Source organism: Halichoeres trimaculatus, unplaced genomic scaffold (assembly GCF_033239565.1).
Source record: "Halichoeres trimaculatus isolate MK-OKI-2021-1 unplaced genomic scaffold, fHalTri1.1 fHalTri1_scaffold_6, whole genome shotgun sequence".
Taxonomy (NCBI): domain Eukaryota; kingdom Metazoa; phylum Chordata; class Actinopteri; order Labriformes; family Labridae; genus Halichoeres; species Halichoeres trimaculatus.
Genome location: NW_027437184.1, coordinates 15,430,487 through 15,446,528, shown reverse-complemented (window position 1 = coordinate 15,446,528; position 16,042 = coordinate 15,430,487). Strand labels below are relative to the sequence as shown.

Below are 16,042 nucleotides of genomic sequence, written 5' to 3'. Positions count from 1 at the left end.
GAAACATTTCTCTGAATATGTATAAAATCACATAAATTTCCTATACAACAGGTGCAATAATGCAGAGACAGTCCCAGGTTAAAAACAGAATGATTTACATAGGTAGACGTATTAAAACGCAAAATTAAAAAAATAATAAAAAATAAAAATAAGATAGAATAAAATAATAAAAAAGATCTATGTGCAGGTGATACAATTCATAGAAATTTGCACACGACTGCTTTGGCTCCAGGTTTAAAAACACTGATTTATTGTTTTACAACATTTGGACTATGGAAAAACTGTGGACCTTGGAAAAAGTTAATAACTTGTTGGTAATATAACCATAAAATCTCTTATTGCCGACATAAATATTTGTAATGCACAAAATAGATTAATTCATAACACTAAATAAATGCAGAGAAAACTAGGTCAACTCTGTGAACTCATATTTCATTAAAAATTAGTAAGGTCCCTTTCAGATATTTTTAAGTTAGGTTACAAACATGCAGTCCATGGTTACAATAAAGATAAGAAGATAAGGACAACAAATAGGTAGGCTATTACTTCGTCCATTTGTTAGTCAAGTTGTTTGATGCCAAAACATAGACAGACAGTAGACATTTTCATGATAATCTAATTAAGATTTTTTTTTTCACGCAAGAGAATTACTTTCTCATACATGTACATCTAAAAATGGTCAAAAATTGATAATTCTTATCGTTTTAAATGTCATTTGGTGTAAAGCTTCATACTTAAGGGGAATTTCTTATCATTTTATTTAGTTTAGTTGTCTATATCGTAGTTTTTACACAAATCAAAAGTGTCTCGCTGTCGTCATTTTGTGTACAGTTCTGAAGGTTCAAACGTGTATGTAAAATGGGCAGACAGTGATAAACAGTGCTGAATCAGATAATAAAATTGCACCTTATCAAACCTGTTGTTCAAAATATCCCGCCTGATCCGCCCGGAAGCTGCGACTAGCTGTTGTAATGCTGGGTCGTGATTGGTCGAGAAGTTTGTTGCAGTTGTCTATGATTGGCTGAGTCTCTGGTACAATGCAGTGTAACTGGCTTGTGGCTTGTTGGCGCCCTCAGTTTGAGATTCAACTGTGCTTGTCGATGTTGTAGTCTGAGACAACAGCTGTATTTTAAATTAGTTTTTCACCTCAGAAGTGTTCAACTGCAAGGACATCATCACCTGCTTCTTTCTTCAAGAAACCAGTTGCCTTTTTGCCAAAATGCACGTGATTAAGCGAGGTAAAGTCGCCGACTAATACAATCTTGCTTCACAATAATGTAACAACTGTTGGATAATGGTGAAAGGTTTTGGGAAACCAATGATATACTAACCGTGATAATGTTTTAAATTCTTCAAAGCAGTGTGCTGCAGTCTCGGATGTGTGTTCTCTCTAAGATAAATGAAACCTTTTTCCTTTTTCATGTGTCTACTTAGAGACCTCAATGACTTGGCTTTATGAAAGAACAAAAGCTGGCGCTTTAACTTTATTGTTCGGCAGGTGTGTTGCCTGTTTTGTCATCGTCTTAAATGCTTATTCACACTTATTTGTAAGTCATTCTGAATAGAAGTAACAAATAGTACTTAGATTTGTTTCCTCTATGTTTTTTTATCTGGTTTGCTCTAAATTATAGCCTAACCGGAAACAAGTAAGTAAAGTAGTACTAACACTTAGAAATATGTAATAAGAGGTTTGGAACAATTGTTCCAACGGTAATTAATTATCTTTGTTCTTATGGCGCGAGGAGGCAAGGTGCACCTTCTATTGTCATCTCAATAGCCGGTTAGGCAGGTGTTGAGCGCGCGGGTTAATTAACCAGGAAAAGGAAACCTGTCAACAGCTGAAGCTTTATGATTGTTCACTAACTGTGTTAGTTTCATCGTAATAACATGATATTTATGTGGTGTTAATGGATTCTAACGTGTCTTGTTATTTATAAGACGGACGCCAGGAAGGAGTTACTTTTGACAAGATCACATCTCGCATCCAGAAGCTTTGCTATGGACTCAACAATGAATTTGTGGACCCTGTAAGTTCAAACCACTCTTGAAAAATGAAGCACTGTACTTCCGGTGTTGTATATACACCGACTCCCTCTCACCTATGATTTGTTTGTTTTTGCAGGCTCAGATCACCATGAAGGTGATTCAGGGTCTGTACAGTGGAGTCACCACTGTGGAGTTGGACACTCTGGCTGCAGAGACTGCTGCCACTCTGACCACCAAACATCCTGACTATGCAATCCTAGCTGCACGAATTGCTGTGTCCAACCTGCACAAAGAGACCAAAAAAGTATTTACTGGTGAGTATTTGATATGCAGTATTAAACATATATTTTGAAAAAAACTTCAATTTGATTAATGTATTCGAAAGCATGACTCTGACACCAAATAGCACTGTTTTTTACATAATTGTAGTTCCTCTAGTCAGGAACTAAAAGACCCCCAGAACTGAATTGTTCCTGTGGACCATTTCACAATTTGACTGTGAGGCTGGCAACCTGGGTAGATTATGTAAAACTGCACAAAGTTGTATTAAGATAATAACGTATGTTCAACATCATTAGATCATAATAGTTTGCTCATAGATTGGTGGACATGGGTGTTGACAGGACACCTGCCATAAATAACTGTGCATTACCTAACAGATTTAGTTCTTGTTACAAATGTTAATTTTTCTGGTACTTGCCTTTTTATAGATGTGATGGAAGACCTGTACAACTATGTGAACCCATTAAATAAGCGCCACTCTCCCATGATCTCCAAGGAGTTGCTTAACATTGTTCTTGAAAACAAGGCTGTAAGTTAAAATCAATGGTATTTCAATGATAATGAGTAAATCCTTATGGTACAAGAAAATATTTATATCTGCTTTTTGCAGCGCCTCAACTCAGCCATCATCTATGACAGAGACTTCTCTTACAACTTCTTCGGCTTTAAGGTAATTTTGAACAACTTTCATATTTATCTTGTCTGGCAGCTGTTTTGATTACTTACTTATCCGTGACATTGCTCTTACAGACTCTGGAGAGGTCTTATTTGCTGAAGATTGATGGAAAAGGTGAGAGTTGTTTTTTCTTGTGGGTGAGTGGAGACACTTACCAATGTATCACATGTAACCTGCATATTCCTCACTTTTTTAAAATGCAAATTACACTCTTTTTCCTCGTTTAGTTGCTGAAAGACCTCAGCACATGCTGATGAGAGTTTCTGTTGGAATTCATGAAAGAGATATTGATGCTGCCATTGAGACCTACAACTTGCTGTCAGAGAAGTGGTTCACCCATGCTTCACCCACCCTGTTCAATGCTGGCACAAACAAGCCTCAGCTGTCCAGGCAGGGACCTAAAACTATTCACAACTTTCAAGTAGCGATACCTCCATAAAACACTTTTTCCTAATTTACTTTGGTTTGTATTTTTTGCAGCTGTTTCTTGTTGTCCATGAAGGAGGACAGCATTGATGGCATATACGACACACTGAAGCAGTGTGCCCTCATCTCCAAATCAGCTGGAGGTATCGGACTGGCAGTTAGCTGCATTAGGTCGACAGGCAGCTATATTGCTGGGGTGAGAAAAAAAGCAGAGCCATGGGATACATAATCAAGCAGATGAAGACAGGCTTTAATTTACACAATGTTCTTTTGGTTCTTTTATTCAGACTAATGGCTGTTCCAACGGGTTGGTCCCTATGCTCCGTGTGTTCAACAACACAGCACGTTATGTTGACCAGGGTGGCAACAAGGTAGGGACTGTGACATTTACAAGACATACTTTATGATATGAAATGCACATTATAAAAATGTATTTTTAAGACATACTTTTTCCAAACTTCCCTTCAGGATTAATAAAGTACATTCTATTCTATTTTATTAATAAAGTTTGACATTGTACCTCATGAGCTGGCTTTGGCAGTTAACCACTTTTTTTCTGTACCCACTCGTACAGAGACCAGGAGCGTTTGCTGTGTACTTGGAGCCGTGGCATTTTGACGTGTTTGACTTTTTAGAGTTAAAGAAGAACACGGGAAAAGAGGAGCAGAGGGCCAGAGACTTGTTCTTTGCCATGTGGATCCCAGACCTCTTTATGAAGCGAGTGGAAAGCAATCAGGTATACATATGCTCAACAGAATCTCCTCAAGCGACCAAGCAGTGTTGTCGCATCTAAGTGATGTTAACTGGCTTTAATAGTTTGGGTCTCTTGCATAAGCTCATTGTACCTCCCTCGACCTTGTAGGAGTGGTCTCTGATGTGTCCTAATGAGTGTCCAGGGTTAGAGGACTGCTGGGGAGAAGAGTTTGAGGAGCTCTACACTCGGTATGACCTCTCTATCCAACTCAGTGCTCAGTGATGACAGCTTTTGCACAGCAGCGAACCTGTCTCACATCTCCCTGTTTGATCCACAGATATGAGAAAGAGGGCAGAGCTAAGCGTGTGGTGAAGGCTCAGCAGCTGTGGTACGCCATTATTGAGTCTCAGACAGAAACTGGTACACCATACATGCTCTACAAGGACGCCTGCAACAGAAAGAGTAACCAGCAGAATCTGGGCACTATCAAATCTAGTAACCTGTGCACAGAGATTGTTGAGTACACAAGCAAAGATGAAGTAAGAAACAGCACATACTTAGAGAGAAGCTAAAAGATTGAGCTTTTGGTTTTTGTAAAATGTATTTAATCATTAAATACTTTGACCAAGTTTGTTTTTTCTCCTCTAGATTGCAGTGTGTAACCTGGCATCGATTGCCCTCAACATGTATGTCACTCCAGAGAAGACCTTTGATTTCAAAAAGCTTGCCTCTGTCACCAAAGTCATCGTGAAAAACCTTAACAAGATTATAGACATTAACTATTACCCAGTCCCAGAGGTGTGTTCTCTTGCACAGTATTACTCTTCTATAAAACATACAGTCTTGTTTTAAGCATTGGGTTAAAAAATAAAAATCACCTCTATTTCAGGCTGAAAGGTCGAACATGCGTCACAGACCAATTGGAATTGGTGTGCAGGGCCTAGCTGACGCCTTCATCCTTATGCGTTACCCATTTGAAAGCCCAAAGGCCCAGCTGCTCAACATTCACATCTTTGAGACCATCTACTATGCTGCCCTGGAGGCCAGCTGTGAGCTGGCAGCCGAGCATGGCCCGTATGAAACATACGCTGGCTCTCCTGTTAGCAAGGGAGTAAGTGGTCTTAAAAATGTTTCAAAAAATCATAAATGCATACACATGTATTCTGTATGACTTTAATTTAAGCTCCAGATCCTAACAGATTTTGTTTTCCAGATTCTTCAGTACGACATGTGGGATAAGACTCCAACAGACTTGTGGGACTGGAAAGCACTGAAGGAGAAAATTGCCAGGTGAGTCTTTTGAAAGTGAATCTTGTAGTTATATTACTCATCCATTAGGAACTGTGTGTAAAGACTGTAGCAAATAATTTAATTGAGCTCCTTTCTCTCTGTGTCCCCTCAGGCACGGTGTAAGAAACAGTCTGCTCCTGGCCCCCATGCCCACAGCTTCCACTGCCCAGATCCTTGGCAACAATGAGTCCATTGAGGCCTACACCAGCAACATCTACACCCGCAGGGTGCTCTCAGGAGAATTTCAGGTTGGCAATTACTTATGTTTCCTGTTTCTTTAAATCTAAGGGTCCAAGAAAAACAAAATGAAAATGGTCCTATCTGCCTTTCCCATAGATTGTGAACCCTCACCTCCTGAAGGACCTCACAGAAAGAGCTTTGTGGAGTGATGAGATGAAGAACCAGCTAATTGCTCAGAATGGTTCCATACAGGTAACTATAGTATAATATCACAAAAGTGTAATAAATGTTTTGGAGGATATAGTAGCTCTTTGAACTCATTTGACTGCCCACAGGACATTGCAGAGATCCCTGATGATCTGAAGCAGCTGTACAAAACGGTGTGGGAAATCTCTCAGAAGACTGTCCTGAAGATGGCAGCAGATCGTGGTGCTTACATTGACCAGAGCCAGTCTCTTAACATCCATATTGCTGAACCAAACTACGGCAAACTGACTAGCATGCACTTCTATGGCTGGAAGCTTGTAAGTCATGTCTGGGGAACACCAGCTTGATGCATCACGATACCTAAAAAACAATGTCTTAGTGTCTGTGTTCTTTTTCTCTGCAGGGCCTGAAAACTGGCATGTACTATCTGCGGACAAAGCCTGCTGCCAACCCCATCCAGTTCACCCTGAATAAAGAGAAATTAAAAGACTCTCAGACAGCCAAGAGTGAGGAAGAGGAGACTAAAGAACGTAACACTGCTGCCATGGTCTGTTCCTTGGAAAACAAAGATGAGTGCTTGATGTGTGGTTCCTAAATGAAGTCTAATTAATTAAGACACATTTCCACTTAGCTACAGGCTTCCCTATAACATTTGTATTTTTGTAAACAACTGTTTTCTATTGTACATGACTTTGTAATACGGTTTTTTTTTAGATGCCGCTGTCTGCAACTCGCATATCTTTGCAGTTTGTATTTATTATTTCCTGCAATTTTATCATGAAAGGTGTTTTATGTTTGTTTACAGAACTTTTAAGGTTCAATGAATGATAATTTTCCCTTTTTATTAGCCGTTTTGTAATACGTGGGTCACATAAATTAACTGTGTGTTTGAAATGTATGGGACAATAAACTGTTTTACATAGGCTTTAAGTTATCGTTTTGAAGATTATGGGAATCTTTAAGGTATATCTCAGACCCAACGCATAGTGTTCACTTATCAACATAATTTAGAACAGTATTTGTTAATACAAGAACGATCTTCTTTTACACTAATTGAAATGTCTTCTACTTATAGAGGGGAAATGAACAAAAAAAGATTGCAGAATAATCTTTTCCTATGATGCTCAACAGTTGCTCTGACAGGATGGTGATAAGACATTTGTTTTCCGGGTGAATAATCGTAAGAGCCTTTTGTGACATAGCACATAAAGTATGTTAAAATGAAAGTTGAAATGAGGATTAATTCATCACTAACAAACAGCTACATCTTTGAGAGTCTGGGACTGTTGTGTTTTGTAATGCTGCAGGTGATGAATTAATGAACTGGTGTGTTTGTCTGCATCCTCAAGGGAGCAGTATTTGTTAAGCAAGCTGAGACCTGCACTGTCACAGTGAAGCAGAGTGTCTGCTGCAAACAGAAAAGAAACATCCAAGCAACACATAATGGTCCTGTGCAATGTACTCATGAAATATACAAATAAAATACAGAGAGAAATGTATTTCTGGGTGTTTTAATTCTGTTAAAAAAGAACTGTACTGCATAAATTTTAAGCTGAGGCGTCAAAAAGAAGCTCTGTGATTCTGAAAGTGAGAGGAGCAACAAAAAACAACCTGTGACTTACCACTGAACCTTACTCTGTCACATTTTGTTGTTCAGTTATTGATTTTCCATACAGTTTATGATTTTTATAACAGCACACAACTGCCTTATTTATTAGGACATACTGGTTAAAGATTTTAGTAATTGTTTGATAATCATTTCAGAATGACGAATCAAAGCTATGTAGAGTAGAGATGTTATCACTGGGGAGGAAAAAAAATCATCCCTTTTAAAGATTTTTACTGTAAAAGATTGTTCAATAAATGATGAGACAGTGTGGCATAAAACAAGCTGCCAACAACATTTCAATGACTTTAAGAAGAATAGTACTTCTCCCTTTGTTGTTTTCTCTGCATAAGACAATCGGATGAATGTATGAGTTTTTGTAGAACTAGCAGAGCAGCTATATATTTGGACAATGAACAGACACCCAAAACATTAAATCTTCTTTATCTGGCATTTTTATTTATTTTCAGATGAAATTTAGGTAAGAAGATAAGTACCACTCTGCTTTCTGTACAGAAATCACAATGCCAAAAGCTAGCAGGCTTTTAGCTTAGCACAACTGAAAACAAAGGGTAAGCTAACTGGTCTGACGTTTTCAAAACTTACTAATTTTTGACTTCTATAGTTAAATGATTTTTGAGTAAAGTTTGGTTTGTTTGAAAGGCAGTTGGCTAAAAATTATAGTCAGGAGAATTTTGTTAAATGAAGGCGGGGGTGAAAGTCTACACTCCCCACCATTTGTTCACAATATCCCCAAATTTAAAACAAACAAAAAATAAAAAATAAATTATTTTGAGCTATAAAAGATCTGAAAGAAAAACACATATTTTTGGTTGTGCTTTGGTTCAGTTTAGGTCAAGTCAGTCAGGACTTCATTGTCTGTGGCATATTTTGGCAATAAGGTTTGTAGCTTTGATAACGCTTTGGACCAAAGTTTGGGGCAGACTTACTAAAACACATTCTGCCTCTAAACCCTGTAGGTAAAAAGGCTGAAATCATAAGGTTTAACTCTACTGACCTTGTCCAACAGGATATAGTCTTAATCCAATAGAACAGTGGATAAGATGACTAGAACCGAACTCTGTGTGGTTCTGTATTTGGGCCATTGCTAAAGTTAAGGACTAACTAGTATCCCGTCAATTGATCCCTCTCCTTCCTGGGAACCAAAGCCCGTGTCTTGGGAACTACTGCTGCCTGTGGGTGAGGGGATGGTTTTCTGTGCTCCAGCTTTGTCTTTGCTCCCCCCAACACCAGACATCTCTGGAACATTATATTCAAACTTTCTCCCAATCCTTTTTGCTTCCACCTTTCTTTCTTGCAGCTCTATATCTTTGAACTTATTCATAACTTTCTGTGTCTCTATGTTTTCAATGTTGACTTTGATGCTTTTAGGTTGTTTGGGGGTCGTCTTTGTGTCTTTCTCACCTGCCTTTGCCTCTGTATGTATCTCTTCCTCCTTTGTTTTTCCTGCCAGATCCTGTGTGGCCTCATTTACTTTTTCCTCTACATTGTTCAAACTTGTCCTCACCACCACCTCCTCTTCTACTTTACCCTCACTTCTGTCATCTTTATCTGATGCTACCTGCTTGCTTTTCTCCATTTCCCTCACACCTCCTTGCTCCTCTTCAGCTCTGCCTTCCTCCATTTTCACCACATCACAGTCTGCTACAGGCTTTGACTCCTCTGCTCCGCTTTCGCTCACCTGATTCTGCTTAATGTCTGACTCCTGTTTTGTATCTGTGTCAGCCTTTTCTTTCTCCACCACCTCCTCTCCATGGTGCACAGTCACTTTAAGAGATGCATTTTTCTCATCCTGTCTGCTGTTAAAACCTATGAAGTTGTTCTTTGCACCAATGATGTATTTCCCCAGTATAGAAGAGCCTTCCTTGTTTGGTGCCTCAACTGGGGTGTGTCCATCCTCCACCATAAGCTGTTGTATAACTTTCATGTCATTGTGCATCCTGGTGACTGCTTTGCTCAACTCTGTGATTCGATTGCCGATATCTGAGAAAGGGGGGAAAAACATCCAATCACAACACAGTTTGTAGAAACTTTGATGATTCATAAAATTAGTCATATTCTGCAAGCTGTGGTTATGGACAAAGGACTTTTTGTTACAACAGTGTATCTGCAAGAAAATTGGTCTAATTAAAGACACGTGGTTGAGTCACACTCTGCTGAAGTAGTTGAGCTGCATCACTTTTCTATACAGTCAACTTGAGTTTTTTCTCTCTTTTATTTTAAACAGCAATTTTACCTGACTTCATTTTAGATCAATATTATCTAACCTTTTATTTTGAGTCTCAGAAATTCCCCTCATATTCTGTTGAGGTTTTTTTATGACTGGCAGATGTCAAGGCGCCTCAGAGGGTCTACGTAATAAACCTAGGGAAGTGAAAGAACTGAAACCTACTATGAGAAACTTCACTTGGAGGCATCAGTATCAGTTTAAGGCTATTTTTTTACTTTAAAAACTCTAGCAGGAAGTGCAAACATTTAAATGATAGTATCAAAAAATGTAAAGACCACAGAATATTTTTAATAACTTGCCATTGTTAATTCTTTTTTGTGTCATAATGGCCTTTTATGCTTTCAAATATAACTTATTTCATAACCATCTTTGTTTCACAACCCTCCAAGCTAGTCACGAGTCCTGCTCTTGCCTCCTTACCCCACCCTCTAAGTCCACTCCAACCAAGTGCCTCCAAAGACTAGCCTGTTAGCGCCTGCTGGCTTCAGCAACAACAAACAGATTCATAACAAACTTTCTGCAGCTGTAAATAAAAACAGAACACAAAAAATTGAAGTTAAATCTCTTTTCATTTGCCTTGGATGCTTAACTAGGACAAATATGTTGGTATGAAAAGCTTTATGTACTTATTTTCAAACTAGCTAGCTGGAGTTGTAAGCTTAGTTAGCTTCTTAGCATTAAAGTGAATAATGTGTGTGTTAGCAAGTGAATTTAACACAGGTGTAAACTTATTCTAAATGTAACAGGTGTTTCTAGGAAAGAGAGAACACATTGTGAATTTCATAAAGAAGGGAGAAGTTGTTATAATTTCTCTGTTTTTCCTCTCCCTCTTCTTGTAACTATATTTAATGATCATTTTGTGTTTGAAATTGATTTGCTTGTGTTGTCTATGATTATTTGTTCATAAAATGTCTGTGATTTCAACAAAATTGAAAATGAGGGAAACCTTAATGTCATTTTTTCAAGAGTAAATAAAGGTTTGAATAAATGAATTTTGGTAATTACACCCAGCTTTGCTAATGCGCTGCTAAATCCAAGCTTACTAACAGCCAAATTAGAAGATAGGTAGTTTGCATGAGCAGTTTAGATTAGATTGACCTGTGTCTGTGTTTCCAAACTGTAACTGAGTTACTCACAATAGCTTGAATAATGAATGGATGCAGAGAACAGCCAACTTTAACATTATTTCAACCAAACAAAAAGGCTTATTAAAAAGCTGTGCTAACCAGAGTACAGCTGTCAATAAACTGATCCAAGAAATAACTAACTCATTGATTTTTTTTTTCCACTGGGTTAAAACAATTAGTAAAAGTGATTTATATTGCAGTACTTTTTTTGTTCTTTTCTGTTGGATGCTGAACATTTTTCTTAAATATTTTGGAAAACTCACAGGCGTTACACTCATGTCATTTGTCGCAGTAAATGAAAGTCCGAAAAAAAAAAAAAAGGAATGTCGAGCACATCAAAAGCCCACATTTGTGACAGAGTATTTAAAGAAATGACTGTTTGATAGTAAAGTGACAGGTTTGTGTCCTGGTTACCTTTCCTCTTTGTTTCCTCAAACTCCTTGCGGGCTGACTCAATGTAACGCTGCACCAGAGCTCCAATCACCTGCTGCCTGTAGGGAACCTTGCTGTGGTCAGATCCCTTGTCATTGACCTAAAACACACACGATGATATTTTGTTGAATTTTTATTTTAGCAGAGACTTACAAACATCATTAAATCATCATTTACTACACACTCACCATAGAAGTTATTGGGGGGTATTTTTCTTCTGGACTGCATGTGCAGCAGCAGCAGATCCGCCTGAAGATACCTCTGGAACATCATGTGAAATAATGAAATCAGAATACAGATTAAAACCACAAAGTACTTTTGCTGGTGAAGAGGGTTTCAATTTCAGAGCACACCTTAAGATGTAGAAGACTGCTTTGGGTGAGGGGATGATGTTGAAGGGCACAGGCATGGTGAGGCCTTCTCTAAAGTAACTGAGGTATAACTTTGACCTGGCAAATTTCCACTCAACATCAGCATCATCCTGGAAAAGGCAACCAATTTATATTTCACAGAAAGTTTTTTTCTTTGTTTCTAAAGATAAGACAAAAAGAAGTCGAACCACCTCGATTTTCTGGAAGGAGTTGGTGATCATAGCAATAAGCATGTTGAGCAGGACAATGACAATGACGAGTGTGAAGATTCCGTAGAGAATTCTCCCGACAAACTCCGCCAACACAAACTGTGGCATGTCCACGTAGTCCTGGTTTGCCACACCAAACATGGTCCAAAATAAGAAGTGGAACGTCTCATTGAATCTACAGCAATGAAGAAGAATGAATTAAAACTATGAAACTTCTGTGAATCTTTACCTAACAAATATGGTTGGAGCCTGCTGTTTTTTCAAGTCTGGGAATAAATAGGCCAACACCAGGGACTTATTGTCTCTGCTGGCATCCTGAGCAACATGTAATGAAAGTCTCCTCAAAGTCCAAGAATCCAACCAGAAATATTTATAGATTCCTTTCAAAATTAAGGAATGGTTGATTTGTGTGGATTAATTTATCTCTTTTTCCATCATTAACACAGGGGCAAAGAGAGGTGGATGGAGGAGGAAGACCTGAGGGAGTGAGCTGAGGTGGCAATGTGGAGGAAATCAGACAGATACTGTAGAAGGTGTGGATAGCCTTAAACGTGTTTAGCAGGAAATACCGATTTTTCCTCTGAATTCTGACATCTTTCAGAAATTTGACATGATTTTCTTGCCTTCCTTTTTTCCTTTGGACTATGAGCTCAAATCTGGATTTTTTTCCCCTCATAACTGCGACTTTGAGGTTAGAGGGTTTTAAAGTCGATCCACTTTTTCTTTTTTTTTTTTTTTGACAAATAAATTGTTAAAGTCTCAAATTGGGTGTAAAGTTTTCCATGTCATGTAGATTTTCCACAATGTCCAACTAGTTTTTCAGAGTGGGAGGGTCCTCCGTATACCACTTTCTTGTTATGGCTTTCTTAGATGCCACAAGTGATATTTCAACCAGGTATTTGTCTTTGTATTGAATATTTTCTTGTGCTAAGTTTCCCAAATACAACACTTCACATGTCTTAGGAATCACATAACCTTAGATTGCTTTCATTACTTTCTACACTTCATTCCAGTACTTGTTAATTTTTACACACTGCCATAACACATGAGCACATGAGTTATGGGACAAGTGAGGATTTTCCTCTGATTTTCGGGGTGATGAAAAATCGTATTATATTTCTCCAGCCATATTCCCTCCAAGTCCTAGAGCTTGATGTTTTATTTTGTGTCTTACACATGTTATGCCACTCTTTGGTTATTTTTCTTCAGTTATTTTTCCCACTTATCTCCAATGTAGAGAGTGGAAGTTGTTCTATTTCTTGCCATGTTTTGGTACAGAACTGAAACTACTCTCCTGACTGTGCCTCTATATACACTGCATAATGTTGTAATCAATCCGTTTAATTCACATGGGGAATCAGGCTTTATCTCTTTATTGAAATAATCCCTGATTTGTAGGTACATGTAAAAATCTTTGTTCTCTAAGTGGTAGTCTGTCCTCAGTTTTATGAAGCTTTTTATTTCTCCTGAGGTTAGATTTTTTTTAATCCTTTTCCATACTTATTTAGAATTTCAGCCTCAAAGGTGTGTTGTTTTCAAACTGGTATATTCTCTTGGGTTACTGGGCTAAGCTGTAGCTAAAGAAAGCAAAAGATTCTGTTTTCTTACTTGCCAAGATGTGGGGAGACGACATATGGAACATAGATGTTATTGATCCCACAGAGAAAAGCTGTTCCAATGATCATCAGAATAAACATGAACCTTTAAAAGAAGAAAACAATATTTTCACACAGCTCCATTTCCCTCCATGCTGAGGTCCCTATTTGTGCAGATGAAACAATAAAAGATGCTCTTACCTCATCATATCATCAATCATCTTCCCAATGGAAATCTGCAGAGTTCCCAGAGACTCATGGGCTGGCAGGATGTACGCCAAACGTGTGAAGCTCAACATGCTGGTCACTGCAAACAACACCTCTGCAATCAGCTGAGGGTCTTCCTGATGCCAGTCATCACGCACTGCAAGACAGTTTCACACAACCAATAATTACTTGGTTCTAGACTTATAACATTCATCCATTTGATCTCAACAGCTCACCTGTTTGAGTGAAGTAGATACACTCCTCTGTGCCACTTAGGTCATTGCAGAGGAAGTATCCTTTGAGCATGATCAGCACACGTAATGCAAAGGACGCCAGGTACATGCTCAGCACCATCACGTCTAAGCAGTTCCACCAGTCCAGGAAGTAACTTCTGAGTCCCTCAATCCACACTTCTTTACACTCATACCAGAAGAATCCTTTAAAAGATGGCGATGTTAAGACCTGATTCAAACTATTCTGTGGCAACAATTTGTTTTGACTTTTTAAAAGAAAAGACATAAGGAACATACCAACAACCCACACCATGTGGAAAGAGCTGTGCAGGATGTTCTGCTGCCGAGAAGCAAACTTGTCTCGATATATCTCCATTGTTATCGATTCTCCAAGTAAAGTGATTAAAAACCACAGATAGGAGGCTGAGTGAAGGAGAAACTTGATCACAGGAATCTTGAGTATCTGTCCTACCTGTAGAAACCGCAAAACAGAAAGACTGAGGGACATGTTTATTCATGATTTCAGTCATACTTTAACTGAGAAACCATGATCCCTGAACTCGTTGGAAAATACCTTTGACTTTGGTGCAATCCAGTAGATGAGGCTGAGAATGGGCATGGTGAGAAAGATCCCCACAGAGACAAGCAGCTTCCAAGCAGTCCTGCTCCCTCTCCAACCTGCCAGGTGCCCACACCAGATAGATGACAGCACCTGCTGGCAGATTGGGTGGGCCACGAACTGAAAGCACACATCACAGAGATGCATTATGCAACACAAAGTGCCATTTTGTTTTCCTCCTTTGAGCTGATTACAGTTTCCACATCTACCCACCTGCTTCTGGTTATAGTTCACAGCAAGCCGCAGACGTGACAGGTTGGGTATGCCCTTCTCAAAAGCCTGCTCATCTAGAGCATCCTGGCTTTGGTCTCCGCAGCTGTTAAGGATCGTGGTAACCTCAGATTGGTTGCGACACATGCCCAACAACTCAACAGCAAACTCCTGACAGAGCTGCTCCAGAGCCAGGTACTGAGGCTGTGGAAGACAGGTATCAAGCAAATCAAGTATCTGTATAGTTATTTACTCAGGGTGTTCAGAAATATGTCGGAATGTCACCAAACCTTGAACTCTGGCTCCTTTTGTGAGAGCTTGCGCAGCTCTCTGCTGAGACTAAAAGCACTGAGCATGGCGTCATCAGAGGTGATGGACAGGTAGGCTCTGCTGGCAATGCCACGATAGGTGTTGATACGAGACAAGGAGAACTTGAGCAGGTCGTACTGCCGGCCATTACGACACTCCAGACAGGCACAGGATATCTTATGTGGCCAAGGAATGATGTGACCTTTTTGGGTGAGCATGGTGACTATATCATACAAGTCTTTCTGGCAGGCCAAAGTCAAAGGAGTCACACCAGGGGCAAACTGGGAGTTGTCGATGGAGTGGTCAAATATGGCCTGAGAGAAAGAGCGCACATCCATTTTGTTGCCTTTCTCCTGATCCAGTCGGTCCAGCAGACGCTTGACCACTCTGGGCTGGTTGGTGTCCACGGCGACAAGCAGGGCCTCATGGATTTGTCTGAAGTCAAATTTGACCCCCTGAAGGAGGGCATCCATGATATCTTCATTGCCCAGACGGATGGACAGGTTGAGGGCTTCCCTCCACTGGCGATCCTCAGACTCATCCAGCTGGCGGATGATGCCATCACCAGTCCTCAACAAACGACTCAGCTGCTTTATTTTTCCCTCCTGAATGGAGCTGATGAGCTCTGGAGGGAACTGCATCTTTCTGTTCATAATCTCACGCCATTGTTCTGGCTGGGGAATGGGAAAAGATAGTAATGTAGATGTCAAATCCCAGATGTTAAAAGAAACATTCCAACAGGTATTCAGAAAATGAGCTAAGGAAAAACCAAGTAAGACTTGAGAGCTACAAAGATGTTTGGTCATGTGAAAATTTGACTAAATGATGTAGGCTACATTCAAAGATAGATTTTCTCAGGATAAGTCAAAGACAACATAACGTAGCTATAGCAGTGTGCTGAGAAATCAGGCTGCCCTGACTAAAAGAGCTTCATCTAAAGTCTTCTTGGCCTCTTAAAACTTGAACAACAACTATCACAAAAATACAAGAATATAACTCGACTTACCGTGAGGTTCTCCATCTCTGATGACAGACAAAAACGTTTTATCTAGTAATCCTGAAGTGAAAACATATTCCCCAGAGGATTTAGTTGATCCAGCTATTTTAGACTTCAGAGATGAAACTGAGATAT

General features: G+C 39.3%; 2 protein-coding genes across 2 annotated transcripts; one reads left to right on the top strand and one right to left on the bottom strand.

Annotated features, from left to right (window-relative positions):
- Positions 1–1,108: 1,108 nt before the first annotated feature.
- Positions 1,109–7,162, top strand: LOC141792177 (ribonucleoside-diphosphate reductase large subunit-like). Its single transcript, XM_074673015.1, has 19 exons — positions 1,109–1,238; positions 1,939–2,027; positions 2,123–2,300; positions 2,697–2,797; positions 2,879–2,938; positions 3,019–3,058; positions 3,172–3,334; positions 3,425–3,566; positions 3,658–3,741; positions 3,945–4,106; positions 4,233–4,312; positions 4,402–4,603; positions 4,713–4,862; positions 4,954–5,175; positions 5,278–5,354; positions 5,467–5,602; positions 5,691–5,786; positions 5,870–6,058; positions 6,145–7,162. The coding sequence occupies exons 1-19, from the start codon at positions 1,220–1,222 to the stop codon at positions 6,334–6,336; spliced, it is 2,382 nt and encodes a 793-aa protein (XP_074529116.1). The 5' UTR covers positions 1,109–1,219; the 3' UTR covers positions 6,337–7,162.
- Positions 7,163–7,476: 314 nt separating this feature from the next.
- LOC141792178 (short transient receptor potential channel 2-like) lies at positions 7,477–15,937 on the bottom strand. The gene is made up of 13 exons (XM_074673016.1): positions 15,917–15,937; positions 14,892–15,584; positions 14,605–14,805; positions 14,347–14,511; positions 14,070–14,244; positions 13,776–13,976; positions 13,534–13,696; positions 13,346–13,438; positions 11,720–11,912; positions 11,511–11,638; positions 11,346–11,418; positions 11,140–11,257; positions 7,477–9,351 (listed from the first exon to the last, which is right to left on the bottom strand). The coding sequence occupies exons 1-13, from the start codon at positions 15,929–15,931 to the stop codon at positions 8,462–8,464; spliced, it is 3,108 nt and encodes a 1,035-aa protein (XP_074529117.1). The 5' UTR covers positions 15,932–15,937; the 3' UTR covers positions 7,477–8,461.
- Positions 15,938–16,042: the final 105 nt, after the last annotated feature.

Excerpts from the sequence above, each read along its gene's own strand:
- LOC141792177 (XM_074673015.1), top strand. Across the intron at positions 2,301-2,696 it reads GACCAAAAAAGTATTTACTG|ATGTGATGGAAGACCTGTAC; the intron begins GTGAGTATTTGA and ends GCCTTTTTATAG. Across the intron at positions 4,313-4,401 it reads TTTGAGGAGCTCTACACTCG|ATATGAGAAAGAGGGCAGAG; the intron begins GTATGACCTCTC and ends TTTGATCCACAG.
- LOC141792178 (XM_074673016.1), bottom strand. Across the intron at positions 11,913-13,345 it reads GTCTCCCCACATCTTGGCAA|ATTCAATGAGACGTTCCACT; the intron begins GTAAGAAAACAG and ends TCATTGCTGTAG. Across the intron at positions 11,639-11,719 it reads ACTCCTTCCAGAAAATCGAG|GATGATGCTGATGTTGAGTG; the intron begins GTGGTTCGACTT and ends TGCCTTTTCCAG.